The 20,934-nt window shown below is 37.7% G+C and overlaps 2 protein-coding genes across 3 annotated transcripts in view; one reads left to right on the forward strand and one right to left on the reverse strand.

Moving 5' to 3' along the window:
• The window catches only part of LOC111868518 (ras-related protein Rab6), a 44,707-nt gene extending 26,111 nt beyond the window's left edge, over positions 1 to 18,596 (reverse strand). For both annotated transcript variants that reach the window (XM_023859213.2, XM_023859214.2), the window contains exons 1-6: positions 18,389 to 18,596; positions 13,424 to 13,482; positions 9,684 to 9,737; positions 2,997 to 3,102; positions 2,011 to 2,216; positions 1,328 to 1,394 (exon numbers count right to left, since the gene is read on the reverse strand). In XM_023859213.2, coding sequence (XP_023714981.1) covers positions 1,328 to 1,394; positions 2,011 to 2,216; positions 2,997 to 3,102; positions 9,684 to 9,737; positions 13,424 to 13,482; positions 18,389 to 18,458 — 562 coding nt within the window. In that variant the 5' untranslated portion in view covers positions 18,459 to 18,596. The remainder of the gene's footprint in view (positions 1 to 1,327; positions 1,395 to 2,010; positions 2,217 to 2,996; positions 3,103 to 9,683; positions 9,738 to 13,423; positions 13,483 to 18,388) is intronic.
• A 223-nt stretch (positions 18,597 to 18,819) lies between these two features.
• Positions 18,820 to 20,934, forward strand: part of LOC111868514 (cullin-4A) — a 33,309-nt gene continuing 31,194 nt past the window's right edge. Inside the window, exon 1 of the mRNA XM_023859207.2 lies at positions 18,820 to 19,265. Within this exon, the coding sequence (XP_023714975.1) occupies positions 18,998 to 19,265 (268 nt within the window). The 5' untranslated portion in view covers positions 18,820 to 18,997. The remainder of the gene's footprint in view (positions 19,266 to 20,934) is intronic.

Below are 20,934 nucleotides of genomic sequence, written 5' to 3' on the forward strand. Positions count from 1 at the left end.
TGCAGATGGCTCTGAAGATGGACAAGCTTGCCAAGAGTTCTGAGAAGCTGCTGAGGCCTTCATACAAAGCAATGAAGGGTGATGAATAAACAGCTTACCTTTTCAATTTAAAAACCAAATGACAACAATAATTGTATTGCTGTTTGGCAGAACATTACTGGTTACTGAATACTGACAAAGAAGGAAATCTGTCCAGTTTGTAAAGCTGGTTTTGACAAACTCAACATTTTGGCCACCTATGTAGTTCTGGAGATGGTCTCCAGAAATTACTGAATGTAATCAAAATCATCAAGAGCCTTTTTCAAGAAAATTACCTTTTTGCTTTTGGGGCCCATTTGAGTGCCTCAATTTTTGGACCTAGATTGTTCATTTCACCTGGCAATGACCTATAACCTATAATATTTATTATGAATAAAATCTGTCCAACCATAAAGTAACATGTAAACATGTCAATATCTCAAGATACTTTTTCTTACAATCACAATACTTTCTCATCTATGCTATGTATATGAGAAAGTAATAATATGATGATAAATGTTCTTAGAACTTCTTACATTTTTAATTTAATGGGCAGAAGAATGTCAATGGCAACCTGACACTGCTCCTCTGACACTAACTCCCCTTCTCAATATACTAACATTTGTAAATATTAATACTTTTAGTTTTTGTTCACAAATGTAATCTGCAAGTAGCACATGATCCAAAGGCTGTTTAGCACTGCTCAATAATATCTTGCTAGATTCAAGTACAAGCTGCAAAGGGCCAATGAACATTGGTTTACTTGGAGGAAAATCATTTTAGACATAGCTGTTGGTTCCCCAATATCTTGACATACAGAAGCATGCCAGAATGATGTCTAAGGTCAGGAAGCAGAAAATGTTTTCCTGCTTAATAGGTACATACAAGGAGGGGAAAAGGATCATTTTCAAAGGAATGTTCAAGATTTCTAGAATGCTGCAAAATCCAATGTGTGTACGTAGCTGGAAACATTACCATGCCAGAGCATAACAAACGATTTTTACTGTTGCACCACTAGATTCTTCACTACACAGTAACTTTGTCCTATGAGAATGCATATATGCATGCATCCTGCATGTACTAAATAGATTATATATAATTTACTTAGTAGACACATGATACTAAGAACTGATGTTTTAATGCCAGCTAGTATCAGTACACCACTCTTCCCAAACTGAACCAATGCACCATCAGCAAACTGATTCACACTTTCTGCATGACAGGTTTATGACAATCATATATGTAAAAAAAATCATTAATGCCATTGATATGACAAGGAACAACTCTTTACTGTTTGAACAAAGGATACTGTCTTCTGGAGGCTTGTTTTCCGTGGAGTCCATACCAGGTAGGGCAGCTGCTACACGCCGGAACAGCTGCAAAATATGAACTAAGTTAAAGAAGTTCACATATTTTACCACACAAATCTCCCAATCCCTGGGCAGAATCTTGATCATATACTAGATACTTTGACTTCTGACTTGCATCTGTGAGGTCCTCAGTTCAAATCCCATATATGCATTCATTAGCTTGGCAAAGGTTTTCACAGTTTTCTTTGGTCCTTTAAACAGGCAATCATTTCTTTCTACATCATTTCTGATTCCTAATCACTTATAATCAATCCATTCTACTTCATTTGGCACTGTACAATGTCTGTAGTTGACACAGTAACATGTATACAGCACACAATTCCGTTATATAAACAAACACAAATTACAACAGATACCATCACTCTCTTTGCATTACCATCTGTTTCCAGTGTTTAGTTTCACTTTATACCATGAATGGTGCTATATATGTATATATAATGAAAGGATTAGTTCCTCCTGTGCCCACACAGGTATGTCATAAAGACATACAGTGGACATGTAGGTAGAGTGTGATGTATTTTAGACCTTATCACCAGATGGAAGTGACAGAAAACAAATGCATTATATCTCGGATACTACATCATTTTCAAAACAAGCAGTTCTAGGAACAACTTTCAGTCACCTGTTTTACATTGTAGCCAGCCTTGGCACTGGTTTCGATGAACATGACATTGAGTTCTTTTGCCTTGCGCTCTCCTTCCTCAGTTGCTACTTGTCGCTTATCTGATAAATCTGTCTTGTTGCCAACTAGCATTATAATAACATCACTTCCACGCTCTGTCCGAACATCATCAATCCATTTTGATGTTTGATGAAAAGAATTAGCATCTGCACAACCAAAATAATTCTATCACTGTATGAAATACGAGTATAGATTCAATTGTTATTTAACAATATTATGTCATCTACAGTAACTGATCAAAATGTTTTTGAGATTTGTACAGTACACAGAAGGGACTCTGAAGGTCAGAACAGCAGTCTCACTCTGACTGTACAGAGGGAACCCAGCAATTCTGAGTGTTATACACCTTCATCAGAACCCTTTAGAATCTACTAGACTGATCCTAGTTCTGTTCAATTTTGGCACCACTTTTTGCATGATCTTTGGCAATTCCTGAACATTTTTTTTATGGTCCTGTAGAGTTTGGGGATGGAAAAAGTCCCTCAGTACCAATTGGAGGGAATTAATCAGACTCTATGGTTGGTTTAAGATTCAATTACTCTTATATTAAATATCTATTTCCCTTTCTGGTAAAAGAGGACATGTACTACAATTATTTTTGAAAAACATGTCCATTTCTTGTATACTACACAGAAGGTTAATGGTAATAAACATAGGAAAGCTAATTATTTTCAACCAAAAAGGTATAAAATAACTTCAACTTTGGATACTTTTATATTATTTAAAAAAAATTGAGCCTAATAGTTACATTTCTCCCTACATGTGACTGAACAAAAGTCAAACTATGTGCTGATATGAGAAATCATTATCAAACCAAAGGATAACAACTACAACACTCTTACTGAAATGCACCTATGCCTGTCCTATTAATGTTACTAAAATGTATGTCAGTAATTATAATATCCATGTACTGGGACATGACATACTGGTAATGTCGTAGACAACAACAGCAACTGTAGAGTCCCGGATGTATGATGGAATGAGGCTACGAAATCTCTCTTGACCAGCTGTGTCCCATAGCTGGAGCCGAACCTGTTTAAATAAAAACAAAGATTATAAAAGTACTGACTGCATGCTTAAGAAACTTGATACAGAGAATGAATTATAAACGACATGCTAACCATCATGCTCTTAAAATTGTTTTCAAGAAATGAAAATGTGGCTAATGAGAGAAAGAGATGTGAATAAACTGAATAATTAAGACTATGATGAACTCTTTCCTTATAATAAACAAACATTAAATTCACATGCAACTATTCGCTGTCAGCTGAAATTTATTTAAACTGGTGAGACTGCACCTGCTCATTAATTTCAGGCACTATATATTATGAATGTCAAGTTTACATATGTCCTGACGTGTACTGTGGATAGGAATGGGGGAGATATCCCCATTCCTGTATGTGAACTGTAATATAGGCTCATTTTGTCATACAGGTCACACGTGACTATATTAATTCTTAGAATTTGGCAGTCAGAAGGTCACTGTAGGCCACTGGTAATTTGAAAATAAAAACTAGATACAAGCTGCAAGATTGATAATAAGCTCAATTTAATCCAATTAAGCAACATGAATGGTTAAACCCCACAGCAGGTTTAAAGTATCATAACTATTTGATAATTAAATTTCAATGGCAGAAATACTATGGGAAATCATGTCTTAATTATCACCAAGAGAAAATTATAATTCCAAAATATCGTTCTATAAAGGAGATAGCCCATTTCCTGAGTTTGCTGAACAGTCAAATTTTCCCATGCCAAGTGGACAGAGGGAGCCATTGGAAGGGGCACAAGCAAAATAGTGACGCTGGTTGAGAAAATGGAGGCTCGCACTGTGATACGGTTCCTGCATTTGCAAGGGAAGTCTGCCAGGGAGATCCTCGACCAGATGACCGCTGTGTATCAGGAAGGTGTACCGTCATATGACACAGTGGTCAGGTGGAAGAGGCGCTTTCATTGTGGACAGACAAACCTCGAAGATGTACCCCGAAGTGGAAGACCATCTCTCTCTGAGGAACCGGGATTTGTGGCACAGGTAGAAGCTTTGCTCCTATTCGATAGGTGCATAACTGTTGAAGATATTGTTCATGAGGTCCGCATTAGCCATGGGTCAGTTTTCAGCATCATCCATGATGAGTTACACATGACAAAGGTTGCTGCGTGTTGGGTGCCACAATTGTTGACACCAGTTCAAAAACAGCAATGGAGGGATGTGGCAAAGAAGCTTTTGCAGTTGTGTCAATATGAAAAGGTGGAATTCTTTGACTACTTGATCATGATGGATAAATGTTGGGTCTATCATTACGACCCAGAAACAAAGGAAATGAGCAAGCAGTGGAAACATGCATACTCGCCACCACCAAAGAAGGCCAAATCCCAGCCGTTGCCAGGAAAGGTGGTGTTGAGCGTGTTCTGGGATCGGAGGGGTGTCATCATGACTGACTACACGCAAGCACAAAAGGGCCAAAATCACTGGCGAGTACTACTAGAACAATCTCAGAAAATTATGGGAGGAAATCAAGAAAAAGCGACATAGAATGCTGGGAAAAGGTGTGCGACTTCTTCCTGACATGTGCTGCCAGTTTGGGATATAAAATTCTCTCCCATCCACCATATTCACTAGACCTGGCACTGAGCGACTTCTTCCTCTTACCACAGCTAAAGAAGCTACTTTGTGGTAAGCAATTCCAAGATGATGATGTAATTTCTGCGGTGGAGGACTTCCTAAACAGTCAAAATGAGACCTTGTATGATCATGTGTGGCCTTGCAGGGGGAACATGTAGAGAAGGACTAACTCACATACAATTTCTTGCTTCAGGCAATGTCTGGTGAATTCGCGTAAATACACTTCGAGATGGAATCCTTCGATTGGGAAAACGCCTTTGGTATTCTTCAACAGCAGCACGTGCACTGCCACCACAAAATCCACACAAAATGCATATCACAATATTCCACGTGTGAAAACACAAGAGGCATTTCAGCAACTCATCACAAAACTAATTTACCAACCATTCACGACCTGGCCACAACGTACTCTGTAGGTGGCGCATGAGCTTAGGGCTAGTGTGAATCAACACACTCAAGGACAAACATAGATAAGACGTCTCAGCTGACAGGTATAGTGCGTGGCCCCAACAGAAGACCACACTTTTCTCGGGCCATTATCTCCATAACCGTTCAACTTTGGACATAGGTGTTTTGGGTTATATCGGCACACTTTAACATAAGGAACACCCTCCCGAAGTTTGGCACATTTCTCCTGGGACACCCTGTATATGGTTGTCCCAGGAGGAAAGGTCAATATTCTGGGAAGTCATAGTACTGGTCATTCTAGGCAAAAAAGTGTATATGTACACATGTCCTATTCTGAACGGTTTCCAATATACATACTGTTTCTAATACTGGTATTTATTGCTCATGTGACAAAGTTGGTACAGTTTACTTAGTTAATTACATTTTCAAAAATTCCACTGTCACCATCAATGCATTTTGCAACTCATGTGAGGACATGGCATGCTGCTCCTCTGAGTGCATCTTGACACTCCTTAATGTGGGCCATAACAACCTTTATGTAGTAGAGAAATTTGTCTTGTGTATACATTTTTCTTCTGTACACTGGTACTGTCACAACCAATCCCACTATTAGGGAAAGTGTCACTGAGATATTGCATCAATGAGAAGGGTTTCGGTCACCTTGAAAGGAAACAGCAATCCATGTAGCCAAAAGAACATCCTTTAGTTATTCTGTTAATCCCCTTTGCAGAAAGTCTACGTAAATATGTCCTTTCATATAATCATCTAAAACACCAGGACCAATCAACATGTAACTGATCAAACTACACCACACACTGACAGAGCAATGATGCTGACAATTTGTTTTCACAATACCATGTGAATTGTCATGAGATCATTGAGGCAATTTATATGTGTTGCTGATTCCATTACAGGTGAAAGTAGCTTCACCAGTGAATAGTATTAATGGAAGCAATTGACAGTTAGTATCTAACCTTATGTTATATTTTAGCGTCCTGTTGCACTGATTTAAGTCCATGATTTATTTAATCCGTCTTGCAGTGCATACACTCATTTTTCTCCTTCTCTCCCTCGCACTACATGTTTCGGCATAATAATGCCATCTTCAGGTGCTTACTTATCCACGTCAAACCAGTTCATTGCATGCCATGTTCACACATTAAAATAACTAAAATATGTATCTATCATATACATTGTCAAACGTTAAAAATATTAAAATTGTTCAGGATACCACATCGCTACGTCGNGTAGCGATGTGGTATCCTGAACAATTTTAATATTTTTAACGTTTGACAATGTATATGATAGATACATATTTTAGTTATTTTAATGTGTGAACATGGCATGCAATGAACTGGTTTGACGTGGATAAGTAAGCACCTGAAGATGGCATTATTATGCCGAAACATGTAGTGCGAGGGAGAGAAGGAGAAAAATGAGTGTATGCACTGCAAGACGGATTAAATAAATCATGGACTTAGTATCTAACCAATGACAAAATTCTAGATACATGGCACTGCCCCCTGGGTGCAGATTTTGCACATGCTGTGGGTGAAATGGGTACAAGCATCATGCAATGTTCACCATACAAATGTTCGTGAAACACTGAGACATGTAGAAAGTCTTCACATGCTAGTATTAGGGATATGCTGTACCATTTCAAGAATATTTTTCTGTTCCTCCACATGCTACTGATGTGCCTCTTCAGATGAAATCATATGTCACTATAAACAGTCACAACAGCCAACTGACGTGTCACACAGATTCACATGCTTCAGACAGTGGTGCAGTACAACAGAATGGAAGGACAATATTGGGTGCCAAATCCAACTACTGCACAGTGAAAGAGCTCTATCTCAAAAACCATTCATAAGAAGACACATACACAAATACACTTTTTTGCTTAGAATGATCATACTGTGACCTCCCAGAATACTGACCCTTCTTCCTGGGCCACTCTGTGAGTGCATGTGCACGCGAATGTATGTAGAACTATAGATTCATGTGGGATGATGCTTCATTTATGTAAATCACTCCAAAAGTAATGCACAACTTTTTTTAAAAATTCAGCTTTTATTCTACAGTTTTGCTATTTGTAGGATGCATAGAAGGATCCTTCCCGCTTGTATGCAAATTTAATTCAACCCGTTCCCATGCATAGCACTGTCACAGCACTCCTTCAAAATGGCTGCTATGCTTGATGTTCGTCAAAAGAAATGTGCTGTTATAGAGTTCTTGTGTTGTGAGAATGAGAGAGTGGGAAACATTTGCAAGAGATTGAAATGATGCTGTCGATCGCAGTACAGTTAGTTGGTGGGCAAACAGATTATCTGGTGAAAGGGGGTACGCCAATATTGGGATTCTCCTCGCATCGGCAGACCACACACTGCACAAACACCTGACAATGTGCACCATGTTAACAATATGGTTTTGGAGGACAGATGTGCGACTGTGAAAGAAATGACAGTCCAACTGGGAACTGTGCAAGTATTCTGCAAGTGTGTGCAGAATATTGAAAGAGGTGGAGTTGAAAAAAACGGGGTCCACTCAGCCTCATGAGGATAATTGAGGAGCTATTTCAAGGGAATACCGGTTACGGTCTAGAAAACCAAGATTAACGGCCATGGGGATCCATTGTGCTGACCACGCGACACCGTCTATCTGCAAAAGTTGGCACTAACTTAGTCTACAAATGTCAGACGCTCGGTCGGTATAGTCTGCCTGCGGACTACAGGACATGGAGTGTTTCTCTTTTTGTTTTTCGGGGCTGAAAAAAGTTTGTGCAAAGTGGGTTCTGAGGATGTGGAGAGATGCCCACAAAGAAACCTGAAAAACTGTGTGTGTGGTGAACTCTTGGCACAGTATGAGAATGATGGAGATGACTTTCTTGCAGGAACTGTGACGGGAGATGAAATATGGCTGCACCATTTTGAACCAGAAACAAAGTGGAAATCAATGGAATGGCACCATGTGAATTTGCCCAAGAAAAAGAAATTCAAATATGAGCCTTCGGCAGGAAAAGTTATCGCTATGGTCTTTTTTAATTCAGTAGGGCTTTTGCTTGTGGACATCATGCCACAAAGAATCACCATTAATTCTGACGCATATGTGGCAACCTTAAAGAAACTTCAAGCTTGACTGAGTCATGCTTGACCACATCGGCAGAAACAGGATGTTCTGCTGTTGCACGACAATGCCCGACCAGCCAGTCAGAAAATCAAGGATGAGATCACAAAATTTGGATGGACAACATTGCCACACCCTCCTTAGAGCCCTTATGTGGCACCCTCTGACTGTCATCTCTTTGGTAAACTGAAGGAATCCCTTTGTGGAACAAGATTTGAAGATGATAATGCCCTCATTACGGCAACTAAATGATGGCTCAGACTCTGGTCCAGAGTTTTACCGTGCTGGTATACAGGCCCTACTTCCAAGGTGGCGCAAGTCAGTTGAAAGGGACGGAGATTATGTGGAGAAGTTATATTTTGTTCCTAAAGGCTGTATCAACATACTGTATAAGTAGTAAAAGTCTAGAATAAAAATTTAATTTTTAAAAAAATGTTGTGCATTATTTCTGGAGTGACCCTCATAGTTACTGTTCATAATAAAAGATTTGGGTAACCTGTGCATGTTTGGAAAACCATGGATGACTGAATGGAAATCTTAGCATGTGTTCAGAAGACCACTGCTGAGTGCTGAATACACAAGTTAGGTGCATAACATCCTTTTGTTTGACTGCCTCTAAAACTGTATGACTTCTGAAAAAACTAAGTTGGCCATAAAAGTGTTTCACTTTTATGTACAAGTACATGTACTTACAGGATGTCAAAAAGAGCCTACCTTATCAACTCAATTGGTTTAGTGATAGAGAGAGGCTAAGAAAGCAAAAGTTATTCCTGAACTGATAAGAATTCAGATCTACAATATCAAATGTTACAAATGTCGATACACAACAGTGAATTTATTTATAATTCTGTGAATGATTAAATGGTTTGTTCATTTACCCCATTTTTCTCAGATTAATTACTTACTTACTTACTTATGGAGCTGAGCCCTTCTTGAGGAGAAGCAAAATCTGCAGCTACTCAAGAATTTCCCAGGATTTTATGGAACCCGAAGGTTCATTACCATGTTCACAAGAGTCCTCTACTGGTCCCTATCCTGAGCCAGATCAATCCAATACATCCCATCTGATTTCTCTAAGATCCATTTTAATATTGTCCACCCACCTATGCCTTGGTCTTCCAAGTGGACTCTTTCCTTCTGGCTTTCCCACCAATATCCTATATCATTCCTCTTCTCCCCCATTCGTGCTACATGCCCTGCCCACCTCATCCTCCTTGACTTGATCATTCTAATTATACTTGGAGAACAGTATAGGTTATGAAGCTCCTGACCTCCTGTACTCCCGCTAAATCTAACTTATATTTTAAGACTTCTTCCACCACTGCCCTGAGCGAACCTGCCCCATACATACTTCTAACATTTTTCTCAGATTAGGTCACCAAATAATATTCCATTTACTACAACGTTTGCCCCTTTAAATAATGACTCCTGCAATTAAAATAATCCTGGTACTCACCGTTCTGTCTTCAAGGTACATTGTTTTTGATAAGAAGTCTATTCCTATGGTTGCCTGTAACAGAAAACACAATGTTGGGTCACTACTTATATAAAGTTCTGCAGATACAAAACAAACAGCAAATCATAGACTACTACTAATATGTTAATGATATATTGATTGTATACCATGAACTACACATGAATATCGAAAACACCCTAAAAGAGTTCAATACTGTACATCATAAAATAAAATTCACAATGGAAAAGGTAGTTAGCTAGTTATTTATTGGAGAGGGTTGGTTTCCCCATGCACTTAGACCTGTCTTGGTCCATTGTGCTTCCCTCTATGATATTCTAGCAGTCTCTATATCCTACCAGTACTGGTGCTTACCATCAGTCCCGCCCAGCCAGCAAGATCGGCCTCTACTAGCTGAGCGGTATCTTTAATGCCTCCCCCATCTACCAGAGGTGTTAGAGACTACTGTTGGGCGGGAAAGATCCGTAATTTTGCTCAGTGGCCTCCTTTGGAGACATGAGGTTCTTTTACGTGCTGTAAAGCTATGACATGGGACCCACAGCTTAAAGTCCCTCCTGGAGGACTTGTTCCCTGAATTTTTCCGCCCTTAAGAATTCCACGACCTCCGCCGGGTTTGAACCCACATACCTTGAATCACGAGGTGGGAACGTTACCCCTAGACTACGGAGGCTGCTATGGAAAAGGTAACACAAAATAGAATTACCTTGACATGACAATTATCAAGGAGCACAACAAATTAACATTTAACACCCCAACAAGCACAAAAAAATCAGCAATATACATCTATTGAACTGTGTGAACACATATGCCCTCACCCATGAAAATAAAGACCGGGAACTGACAATTATAAATGAGATACTAAAGAATAATGGGCACCTACAAATTTCCAACACCAAAATAAAGTTGCCATAAATTCTACACAAACACCTCTAAATACCCAAAAAGAAAAAACAAAATGGACCACCTCCACATATTTTGCACCAGAAACTAGAACCATCACTAATATATTTTGAAACACAAACCTAAAAACCGATTACAAGACAACCAATACAATCAAACACCATCTGAAAGGAATACCAGGAGATATATACAGAGTGGTATATACCAACTACAATGCGGTGAACGCCCACTCAATTATATTGGGCAAACGGGACACACATTCAGAGGTCACTACAGAGAGCACATCAATGCTATCAGGACAAATAAACAACACTCTAAATATGCACTACACATTTTGGAAATGGGACATACAAGTACATTTAACACAATGGACCAGACCATGAAAGTATTACATATAGAAAGGAAGGGGCCCAAACTCAACACTTTGGAGAAATGATATACATATGTATATATGACATAACAAAGAAGGGTCTGCAGTTGAACGATACGTTCACAGATACATATATAACCCGATATTTGATATTCTAGTAAATACACACCAAATAACACCACCCCATCCCAATCTCCCCAACCATTCACAGTATCCTCCCCCCTACCTCATACCACTTGACTCTCCATAAACATGCCCACATATGCAGATATCCCACAAACAGGCAGTCTAGACCGAACCGCTACAACATAGTGACAGCACTCACAAAGACAGCAGCCCACACACACCATTCATAAGAATTACCTAATATATGTAAGCACACATACCAAATATCCTAAAAACCTAAGTTTCATCTTATGATATAATAACAATTAAATTGTTACAGATCACATACTGAATAACGAGCATAGCTCCGTAAGACAGTATTAAGGTCATGACTACATGACCTATCCCATGTACATTTCAATAATTCCAAGACACAATAAGGCTCCTTATTTCAATAATTAGATGATAATTAATTGTAATTCATCAGCTCATACTGGAGCATTGTACGCCTGATGATGACCCGGTATAAGGGTGGAAACATGTTGCGTCTGTAAAAGGATAATAAAAGCAAATGTTGATACAGTAGTGTCTTCTTTGTTTCTTAAATACAGAATATTGTGGTGTAGATGGCATACCTTATATACTTTTGTATCTCCATATGCAAGGGAGCTCATTAAATCCTTGTCTTCATTTAACGACATTTTAACAGCAGCAAAGTTTCAAAAATGTAAAAAAAAAAGTCACATCGCAATGAACTGTGTGCAACAAATGAAGTGGAAGAATATGGCTGTGGTCATTTCATCATTTTGAAGAATTACACAAGCATTTAAACAGTTCTGCTTTCTGGGATATAACATTATGTTGTCTGTTATTATAACCCAGATGATAAGACTATTCATAACCATCACTATAAAAACCTACATTATACAAGCACTTTTCTTGGAGTGACTGAGAAACAAAAGAAACTTCAGTCAGGGCCAATATTACAACCAGGTACCTCTCAAATATGAGTGTCAACAGTGTTCCATATAGGATTATAGAGACAGAAAAGAAAATAACTGTGTGGAGGACAAGCACAATGAGTAACTGGCATTTACAACCCAAATATGCACCATGAGGTGGTGAGTATAGACTCAAGAAAGTAATATACAATTTATTTTAAATTTCTACAACTTTCAATAAGGACTTCCTAACTTACATACATTTATTAACAATAAATCATTTACATTCAAAGGGCTCTGATAATGATGTATAACACTCAGAATCTGGACGCTGTCTATCGTCTGGTATTCTAGAAACTAGAAAACACATTTTGGAAACTGGATCTGTTTCCATCCTCAGGTGGGNACAAACTATTTATATACCATCTGTATAAAGGACAAAATCTGGAGCTAAAATGGAGTTTGTCAACTGGTTCTAGATATTAACAAAAAGTTTTTAAACAATACTTTGTAAATATACTAATTTTAATAATTTATAAATGTTTTAACAAAGTCATACACATCATAGTAATTGTTAAAGAATACTATTTTACATGTATATCTATGACATTGTAATAATTGTACTGATAATGAATAATGATATTGTAATATTAGTTTCCATATGTACTGACAATGTCCTTCTGAAGATTGTCGCTATGACCAAAATATGTAAAGGATGAAAGATTAAAAAACACAACATTTACCAGTCACACTGGATGGCATTAATAGTCCTTTATATGTATATATTTACTACAAAATGTTTTCAGAGACCTAAAAAATTACATATCAAAGAACAATGGTATACACCGAAACCACTATCTTGTTTCTACCTTTATATATTTAAAAATATTTTAAATGCAAGTTTGCTACGCTCTTCTGCCACAGATCTGCAGTTCTGAAAAAAAAAGACATCACCACACTAACAGAAAACATTTGCTGTGACTGCATTCAACCTTAGAAAAAAGTTTGTGTCAGTGTTTCACTGGAAAGTAAAAAATATTAGGTACTGAATTTATTCAGGGTATGCAGGAAAAAGGAACCCCAAAATTTATGTAAAACTTGAAAAACCTTAAAATTGGTTACCCATGGTTTCTTGTAGTATACATGAAAGTTACTGGCTGCATTTAAGATTCACTGCCTAGGTCCAGATGACTTACTGCCTGCAATATCGTCTACAGTGGATACATAAGAATTAATGTGCTATTTGTAAATACCCACATCAAGTAACACATGCCATAAATCTGCCAATCCAGTGGAAACATTACTCAGGGATCAAGCTGGCCCATGGGCCATAGTCTTCCCAGATATCTAAATACAGGAAAATTACCTCTTTCAGAATACAACACATAAATGTTTAAGTATCTTACCTGATAAGTATTATCAAAACTATCATACATAAATCTTGTAATTAAAGATGTTTTTCCAACTGAAAAGAGAAAAAGAGCAAATCAGTTTCTGCAATCATACATATTAACATCAGTTTCATCATCACCGGCAAAACAGCACTTTTTGAGTCATTGCTTTCCTTAGAATGTTCTGCCAGACTTGTCTTAAATTAGATCACCTGGTTTTCAATTCTCTGGATTTTGCAACAATAACATTTTTTGCAGAATAAGGTCATCAGCCTTGCATCCAGCCTCCAACTTCAAGGACCAGATCTCTGTATTTATGTCTCTCAGTGACAGGGAGACCCAAATATACCCCAAGGCACTATTCCCATTTTGCCACCTTTTAGATACAGAAGGTGATGCACAAAATGATCCAGTATTTGATTTATTAATAAAATCTTTTTTGCAATTACAATACTACAAACTAACAGACAAAAAGAAAGACCACTGCATGGAGAGTTATCCTCTGTGAAACAAGAGTTCACTATGACTACCGATGTTGATTACAAGATGGCACATATCCTCAGTTATCTCACTACAGGCCTGAATGAGTGGGGCTTCTAATTTCATTGTTCTTTGTGGCTTTTTCTGAAAAGTCTTTTCCTTTAGGATTCCCCAAAGATACTAGTCACATGGGTTTAAATCAGGACTATTCCAGGACCAATTCTGTCCACATGCAAAATGATCAGGAAATCAGTTTGAGATGACACGAGAGTCAAAAGTGCCATTCAGAAAGTTCAAAATAACATTCATTGTGTGCAGCCTGGTTCCATCCTGCATTAACCAGTGAGTTTGTCATGGCAAACCTGTAGCGGGAAGGTGAGGCACAGAAGTATTGTGCAACATGCTTACATAGCATTCACTGTTCACTATCTTCAAAGAGAACTGGCCCTAGCAATCCATGACTTGAGATGGTGACCCAGACCCTCAGTGTACAATGCACCTTCTCACAAATCACAGGTAGATTCCCTAATGCTCAAAATTGCACATATTTTTATTAATCGCACCATCTAAGTGGAAGCAGGCCTCATCAGAAAACCAAACATTGTTGCACCACACCTCTTTAGCAAATGCCATTCTTTGATTTTTGTTTCGAATTTTAAGTTTAGGCAACACTATTATTTTGTATGGATACAAATTCAGATCAGTTTTCAATGTCCATTGCACCAATTGTCTGGATATCCCTAGTTGTGCTGCAGCCTTCCTTGTTGATTTACTGGGACTTTTTTTGCAGCACCATTCTGACAGTGCCTCTGTTCTCCAGAGAACACACAGACGCAAGCCAGTGACATTTCCTCTCCAACACTGAACCATCATTACTAAACTGGTAATAAAGTTTATGAATTGTTTTGATTGGAGGTGCCCATCGCATTTGAAAATAGGCATGAAACCGCCTCTGTGTGACAACAATACTTCTAGTTTCAGTAAAGAACAACACTGTTTTTATGTAAGATGTGAGGTTTTCATTGCGGTGATTATGAAGAAAGCAGTCTTCTGGGATGTGGCACCACGTAGATGTGGTGTTAACCGACGTTTCGGAGGAACGTATCACCTCCATCTTCAGGGTAGAAGGAAAATAAAACCAGCAAGTGAAGAGACAGTGAGAACAGGTGCAAGCAGACTGTTGGAAATAAACTCAGCTATATGAGAGCAGGGAAGGAAGGCAGAAGTCTACATGGGAAATCAGTGGTGAGGGAAAGGGGAAGGGTCTCGGACAGGAGCAAGGTTAGAGCAGGTATAGGATATTGTGTCGGGGGAGAAAGGCAAGGTTAATGGGGGGGCATTAACCCTTAAGCTGGGGGGTTGCTATGTGAGTCAGTCATGGACTGTGTGGCCTTGTGGATCTGGCATCATGTCCTGGGGGTGGGGTGGGGGTTAAGGGAACAGATGAGACGCTTCCATGACTTGCTGAGACAAACCCCCCACCTCTCTGTTCATATTGTCAGGGTGGAGTTCAATCTCAATGGTTTCCCTAATGATGCGATCCATATATCGGGTCTTGGTGGCGAGGATGGAGGTATTCTGAAGCTGAATGCGGTGTCCCAAATCGATGCTGTGTTCAGCTACAGCTGACTTGTCCTGATGTTCGAGACGGATGTGCTGCTGATGCTTCTTCAACGTCATGTCCACGGAGCGGCCCGTCTGCCCAATATAGACCTTGCCGCACTTGCATGGGATACTGTATACACCCGGTGTCCATAGTCCCAGGCTATCTTTGACCGGCCGGAGGAAACTGGATAATTTGTTTGGAGGCAGATACTTTAGAGTATTATTACAATATAGCTATGCCTAAAAAACAGGTTAAAACTAAACAGCAGGAAAATAAATGCGTTACCTCAGGAATAAGGGTATCGGTGAAGAGACTCAGGCTTCTTAATAGTCTAATGAAAGAAGGAAATGTGCCAGAAGAATTTAAAGAATACTACTGTCATTACAAAAAAAAATATACAACAAAGTTATCAGGGAAGCAAAAAAATTAACTAATAACATGCAAATAAGAGCATCAGGGAATAAATCAAAAGCCATGTGGGACCTAGTTAAGGAGGAACTAGGTAACAGAAAAAAGGAACGAAAAATATTGAAATATGCGAGAATGGAGTAAATATATAGAATCCAAAAACTATAGCCAATGTCTTTAATGAATACAATACCAGCACTGCCCAAAAGATATTGGGTGGCAATCCATTACCAAAAACCAATGAAGTTAATGTCAATACAGTAAAATATAATAGTAACAGCATGTTCTTAACCCAAACTACTGAAGAGGAAGTGGCAGGGATAATTAAAGGATTGAGTAATAAAAAATCAACAGGAATAGATGATATTCCAGAGTATATTATTAAAAAATGTTATCCTAAAATAACAACTACTTTGACATATATAATAAATCTGTCACTCAACTGGACGTTTTCTGTATCACCTAAAAATTGCAGAAGTGAAACCTTTGTATAAGAAAGGATGTGATACACAAGTTGGGAATTAAAGACCAGTTTCACTAATTTTTTATAAAATAATTGAAGAAATCATACATAAAAGACTTTTATCATTTTTGAATAATCACAGCATAATTAACTATAAACAGCATGGTTTCTGTAAAGGGAAATCAACAAAAACTGCAACTGCAGAGTTTATAGAAAGGGTCTACAAATCACCGGATGAGAGGGAAATAAGTATAGGGATATTTCTGGATCTGTCAAAGGCATTTGACTTAGCTGATCATGATATATTGCTAAGGAGGGTGACAAGAATGGGAATAAGTGGGGATGCACTAAAATAGTTTCAATCATATCTAGAAAACAGAGAACAAAAAGTGGAAATTACATACAGATGTAAAGAAACTAATGAAATCACTAGCCATCTATCGCGAAAGAGACCCATAAGACACTGAGTCCCACAAGGTTCTGTTCTCAGACCAGTGTTGTTTTTGCCATATATCAATGATCTAAAAGCCGGCACTGAACAAGGAAGACCAATGTTTTCTGCCGACGATACTAGTATTCTTATAGCAGGAAATAGTGCTAATTATGTCCAAAGGAAAATAAATAAAACAATAAATGCACTCACAGAGTGGTTTGAAAGGATAGATTAATTGTTAATAAAGAAAAAACAATAGCAATATCCCTTCATCAACCTCAAAAAGTGCAAGTCAAATGCCCATCAATTAAGCTATATGATACAGTCATTAATTATACAGAACATACAAAATTTTTGTGAGTTTGGTTGGATAATAATCTAACGTGGTCTGCACATACTCAACAACTAGCAAATAAATTATGTAAAATATATTTTGCCTTATGAATAGTCAAAAGAGCATCAGCATTAGAGACCGTTCGCACCTTATACTATGCTTATTTTCAATCCTTATTATTATATGGATTGATATTTTGGGGCAATTCAGGAAACGCAAAATTTATCTTTAGGTTGCAGGAGAGAGCTATTAGAGCTATGATACAAATCCCGAAAACTATTAGTTGTAAACAATATTTTAAATTGTTACATACATTACCTTTACCATGTCTGTATATATATGAAATTCTAGTTTACATAAAAACCAATCTGAATGTTTTCATAACCAATTCAGGAATACACTCACACAATACAAGGAGAAAAGAGGACTTGTTCATAGTGCCATAAAAACAATTTCAATAATATTGGACTTTGTATGTTAAATCAGCTGCCACAATATATTAAAGAGATAACAATACTATAAGAGTCTAAAAAGAACTTGAAAACATTCCTACTTGATCACTGTTTCTATAGTATTGACTAGTTTTTCTTGTTTGGGGACAAATCCTAGTTCTAATCACTTGTAATCACTTGTAAACATAATTTCAACAATAATTAACTTGTAGATTTTAATATTTGTATATGTTATAGGAATGCCTACTGCCCTGTTCTGTATTTTTTTCGTACAGGAACGAGATCGAGGATACCAGGGTATACCAGGATACAAGGACCGGGTCTTGAAGCATACAGCGGTGTTGTGTGTTAAACGGCTATATCAGTTCTATTATTAGAATCATCATTTTATTATTATATTATTTATTCTATTATTGTTCTTCTTATCCATTGTATTGTAAAGTACTTGACTTGTCCTATATCATGTATAATGATCCATGGATATTAAGTAAATAAATAAATAAACTTAACCAATTTCATAGGCACTAGCTACTTAAAAATTAATTACTTCGATAAAAATGGTAATATTCGGAATTCCAGTTTGTAAACTGTAATAAAATGGGTAGTGCGCAATATGCTACAATCTTACTTTATTATGCAGTCAATTGCGAAATGATCTTTTAAACACAAAACCAAAATAACCTATGAACACAACACATTCTGTACAAATGCATAAACTAAAGTATTACAATGACTATTCTACTCATGAAGTTCCGTTCCAACAATTTTTAAAAGGTTAAAATCTTAAAGGGTCATCCCACTTACCACTCTGCTCCCCTAAGAAAACGAGCTTGAACTTCCTCAGCGGGTTTCCAAAATCTCCTGAAGACGACATTGTGCCGCTTAAAAAACTACTGAGAACTAACACTACAGTCCTTACGAAAAATATCTCACACAAGTCATTAAACGCGAAGAAATTGAAAACGCGAAGAAATTGACAGACCACTCCTAACACTTATCCGCCACGTTACTACGTTACAGGATATGACGTCACTGAGCGCTTATTTACCAATAGATGTCTCTTAGTGCCCGTAGTGTATCACGGGTGTTGCACGTGTGGACCTTAGTGAAAACAGAGATTACAGATATATCGATTACTTTCAACCTGTGGAACCTGTGGAATGACGTATTTAAGACGTGAAATTATAGGTGGCAGTGGTTGTCGGCATAGAAAGTACGAATCTTTCGGTTCTGTTGGTTTCTCGTCTAAAATTGTGTGTTATCAACGTTCTCGTTGTTTCGCGTACATGACGAGATATTTGAGATCATTGCAGTGAATGGTGAGCAATTCTAATGCAGTAAGATCTGTTTCCTACCATTATTCAAATTTTTAGAAATACTCTGAGTGTGGCTACGGCCGTGTCATGCACTTCTATGTCAAGTCTTACTAAGACCCAAGTCCATGAAGCCCAACAAGGGGAGGACCGTGTGAATTTCCGGAGAAAGAGAAACTCTTCGAACAGTGAAAATATTAGCAAGAAATTGAAACAAGAAGACAACAATATGACTGATACTACTCAAAATAATCAAAAGAGAGCAAACTTTTCTGCTCTTAGTAATCCTAATGGTGTAAGCAAAACATCTCCTTTAGTAAATACGAAACCCGGTGCAGCAAAGAAATTGGTGATAAAAAACTTTAAAGGTATGATTTTAGCCCATCTTAACCAATAAGCATATAAATGTTTCACATTGACGGTAAAGGTACTGAAGACAGCGACACATAAATTTATACCTGGGCTTTGACACTGGTAGAATTTCCTGCTTTACAGCAGCAATAATGACAACACGCCAAAAATTGTAGCTGTTGTGTGATGGCATCCATGCGTTTTTGTGGGGCATTTTCAGTTTCATTGGTGGTTCAGCGTTCAGATTGTATGCTGCACAAAATATTTACCAAGTACTGTATTAGTCCAGCAGTAAATTAAATGAAAACTTAACAGCTTTGACCTTTTTTTGACAAATCTTATGAGGATTATACTTTGTAAGTGAAAAGTTGAACAGAGTAATGTGAAACTTGTCTGAATATCTGTCATGAAAGGGCTGATAGGTGAAGTAAATGACATGATGTCACAGGAGTGGGTGGAGCCTGTAACTAAACCTGCAAGTTGATAGCATCCTATCTTGTATTTGTGATGACTGGGGTTCAGTTTGTTGCTTGGACAGTGGATGTCATGATTGAGATCTTTTATTGTGTCCTCTTTCATTGTGATTTAATGATGGGATAATACCTCAAATTAGAGTAAGGAAGCTTTATTCTTTTCCATGTCATGGTTATTAATATTGTCATTTTTTACTATATAACCAGAGTTACGGTGTAGATAAATGTATGCATTCCAACTATATGAGGTGAAACTAACTTTGTCTAACCTAAATAGTCATAAAATTTGGATTTGGTATAAAGGTATAAAAATATACCAAAATACAAGAAAAGAATGATACTGTAGGGTTCTGATGATGGTGTATAACACAGAGATAGTGGGTTTTCGGACTTTGTCCATCATCTGGATTCTAAGTAACTAAGAAAAAAACACAAAGACCCAACAGAGTATGTGTCTTCCCTTGAGGACGGAAACAGATCCAGTTTCTGAAACGTGTTTTTTCTTAGTTATTTAGAATCCGGATGATGGACAAAGTCCAAAAACCCAGTGTGTCTGTGTAAGAAAAGAATGTTTTAACATTTCTAATATACTTATTATCTGTTGATAAATGCTGTAACCACAGTGCAATAAAAGATATAGTGACTAGGCAATACAGTGAACTCTCAATTATGTGCAGTAATGGAACGGGGAAGACGTTTGGATAAGTTAACAGTGGATACTCCAAAAATCTGGGAATAACCATAATGCATTCAACCCTGAGACTCAGTTGTTAATTACTGGTCATTCTATTGGTCAGTAAATAGCGAGACAAGTGTTTTTCCAGCAGAAGAGAACAGTCCATGTTTGGTGTAATAGGCTGGCATGAAGAGCAATTAACTAATAAAATGTAAAGTTGCAATCTAGTGAGAAGATGTACACTCTGCTGTAAATCATTGTGGTAAAGAATAACTGACATTTCAGAAACAGGTGTAATGGGCAACACTTGACTCATTACATGAAGCTATAACCAATAACCAAGGAGTTCTAGAAGTACCATGGTTAATCCACCAAGTGTATAATCTGGGCATGGGTTATTGAGTCTGTTGTAAATATGTGCACAATATTGTAATGAAAGGCTGATTATGTGAAAATATTGGGTGAAATCTTAAGTATCATAAATACCACAAAGAAAAACTGATTAGGTAAATAGGTTGGTTGGGAAGTAAATGCTGA

This window comes from Cryptotermes secundus, unplaced genomic scaffold (assembly GCF_002891405.2).
Source record: "Cryptotermes secundus unplaced genomic scaffold, Csec_1.0 scaffold206, whole genome shotgun sequence".
In the NCBI taxonomy this organism is placed as follows: domain Eukaryota; kingdom Metazoa; phylum Arthropoda; class Insecta; order Blattodea; family Kalotermitidae; genus Cryptotermes; species Cryptotermes secundus.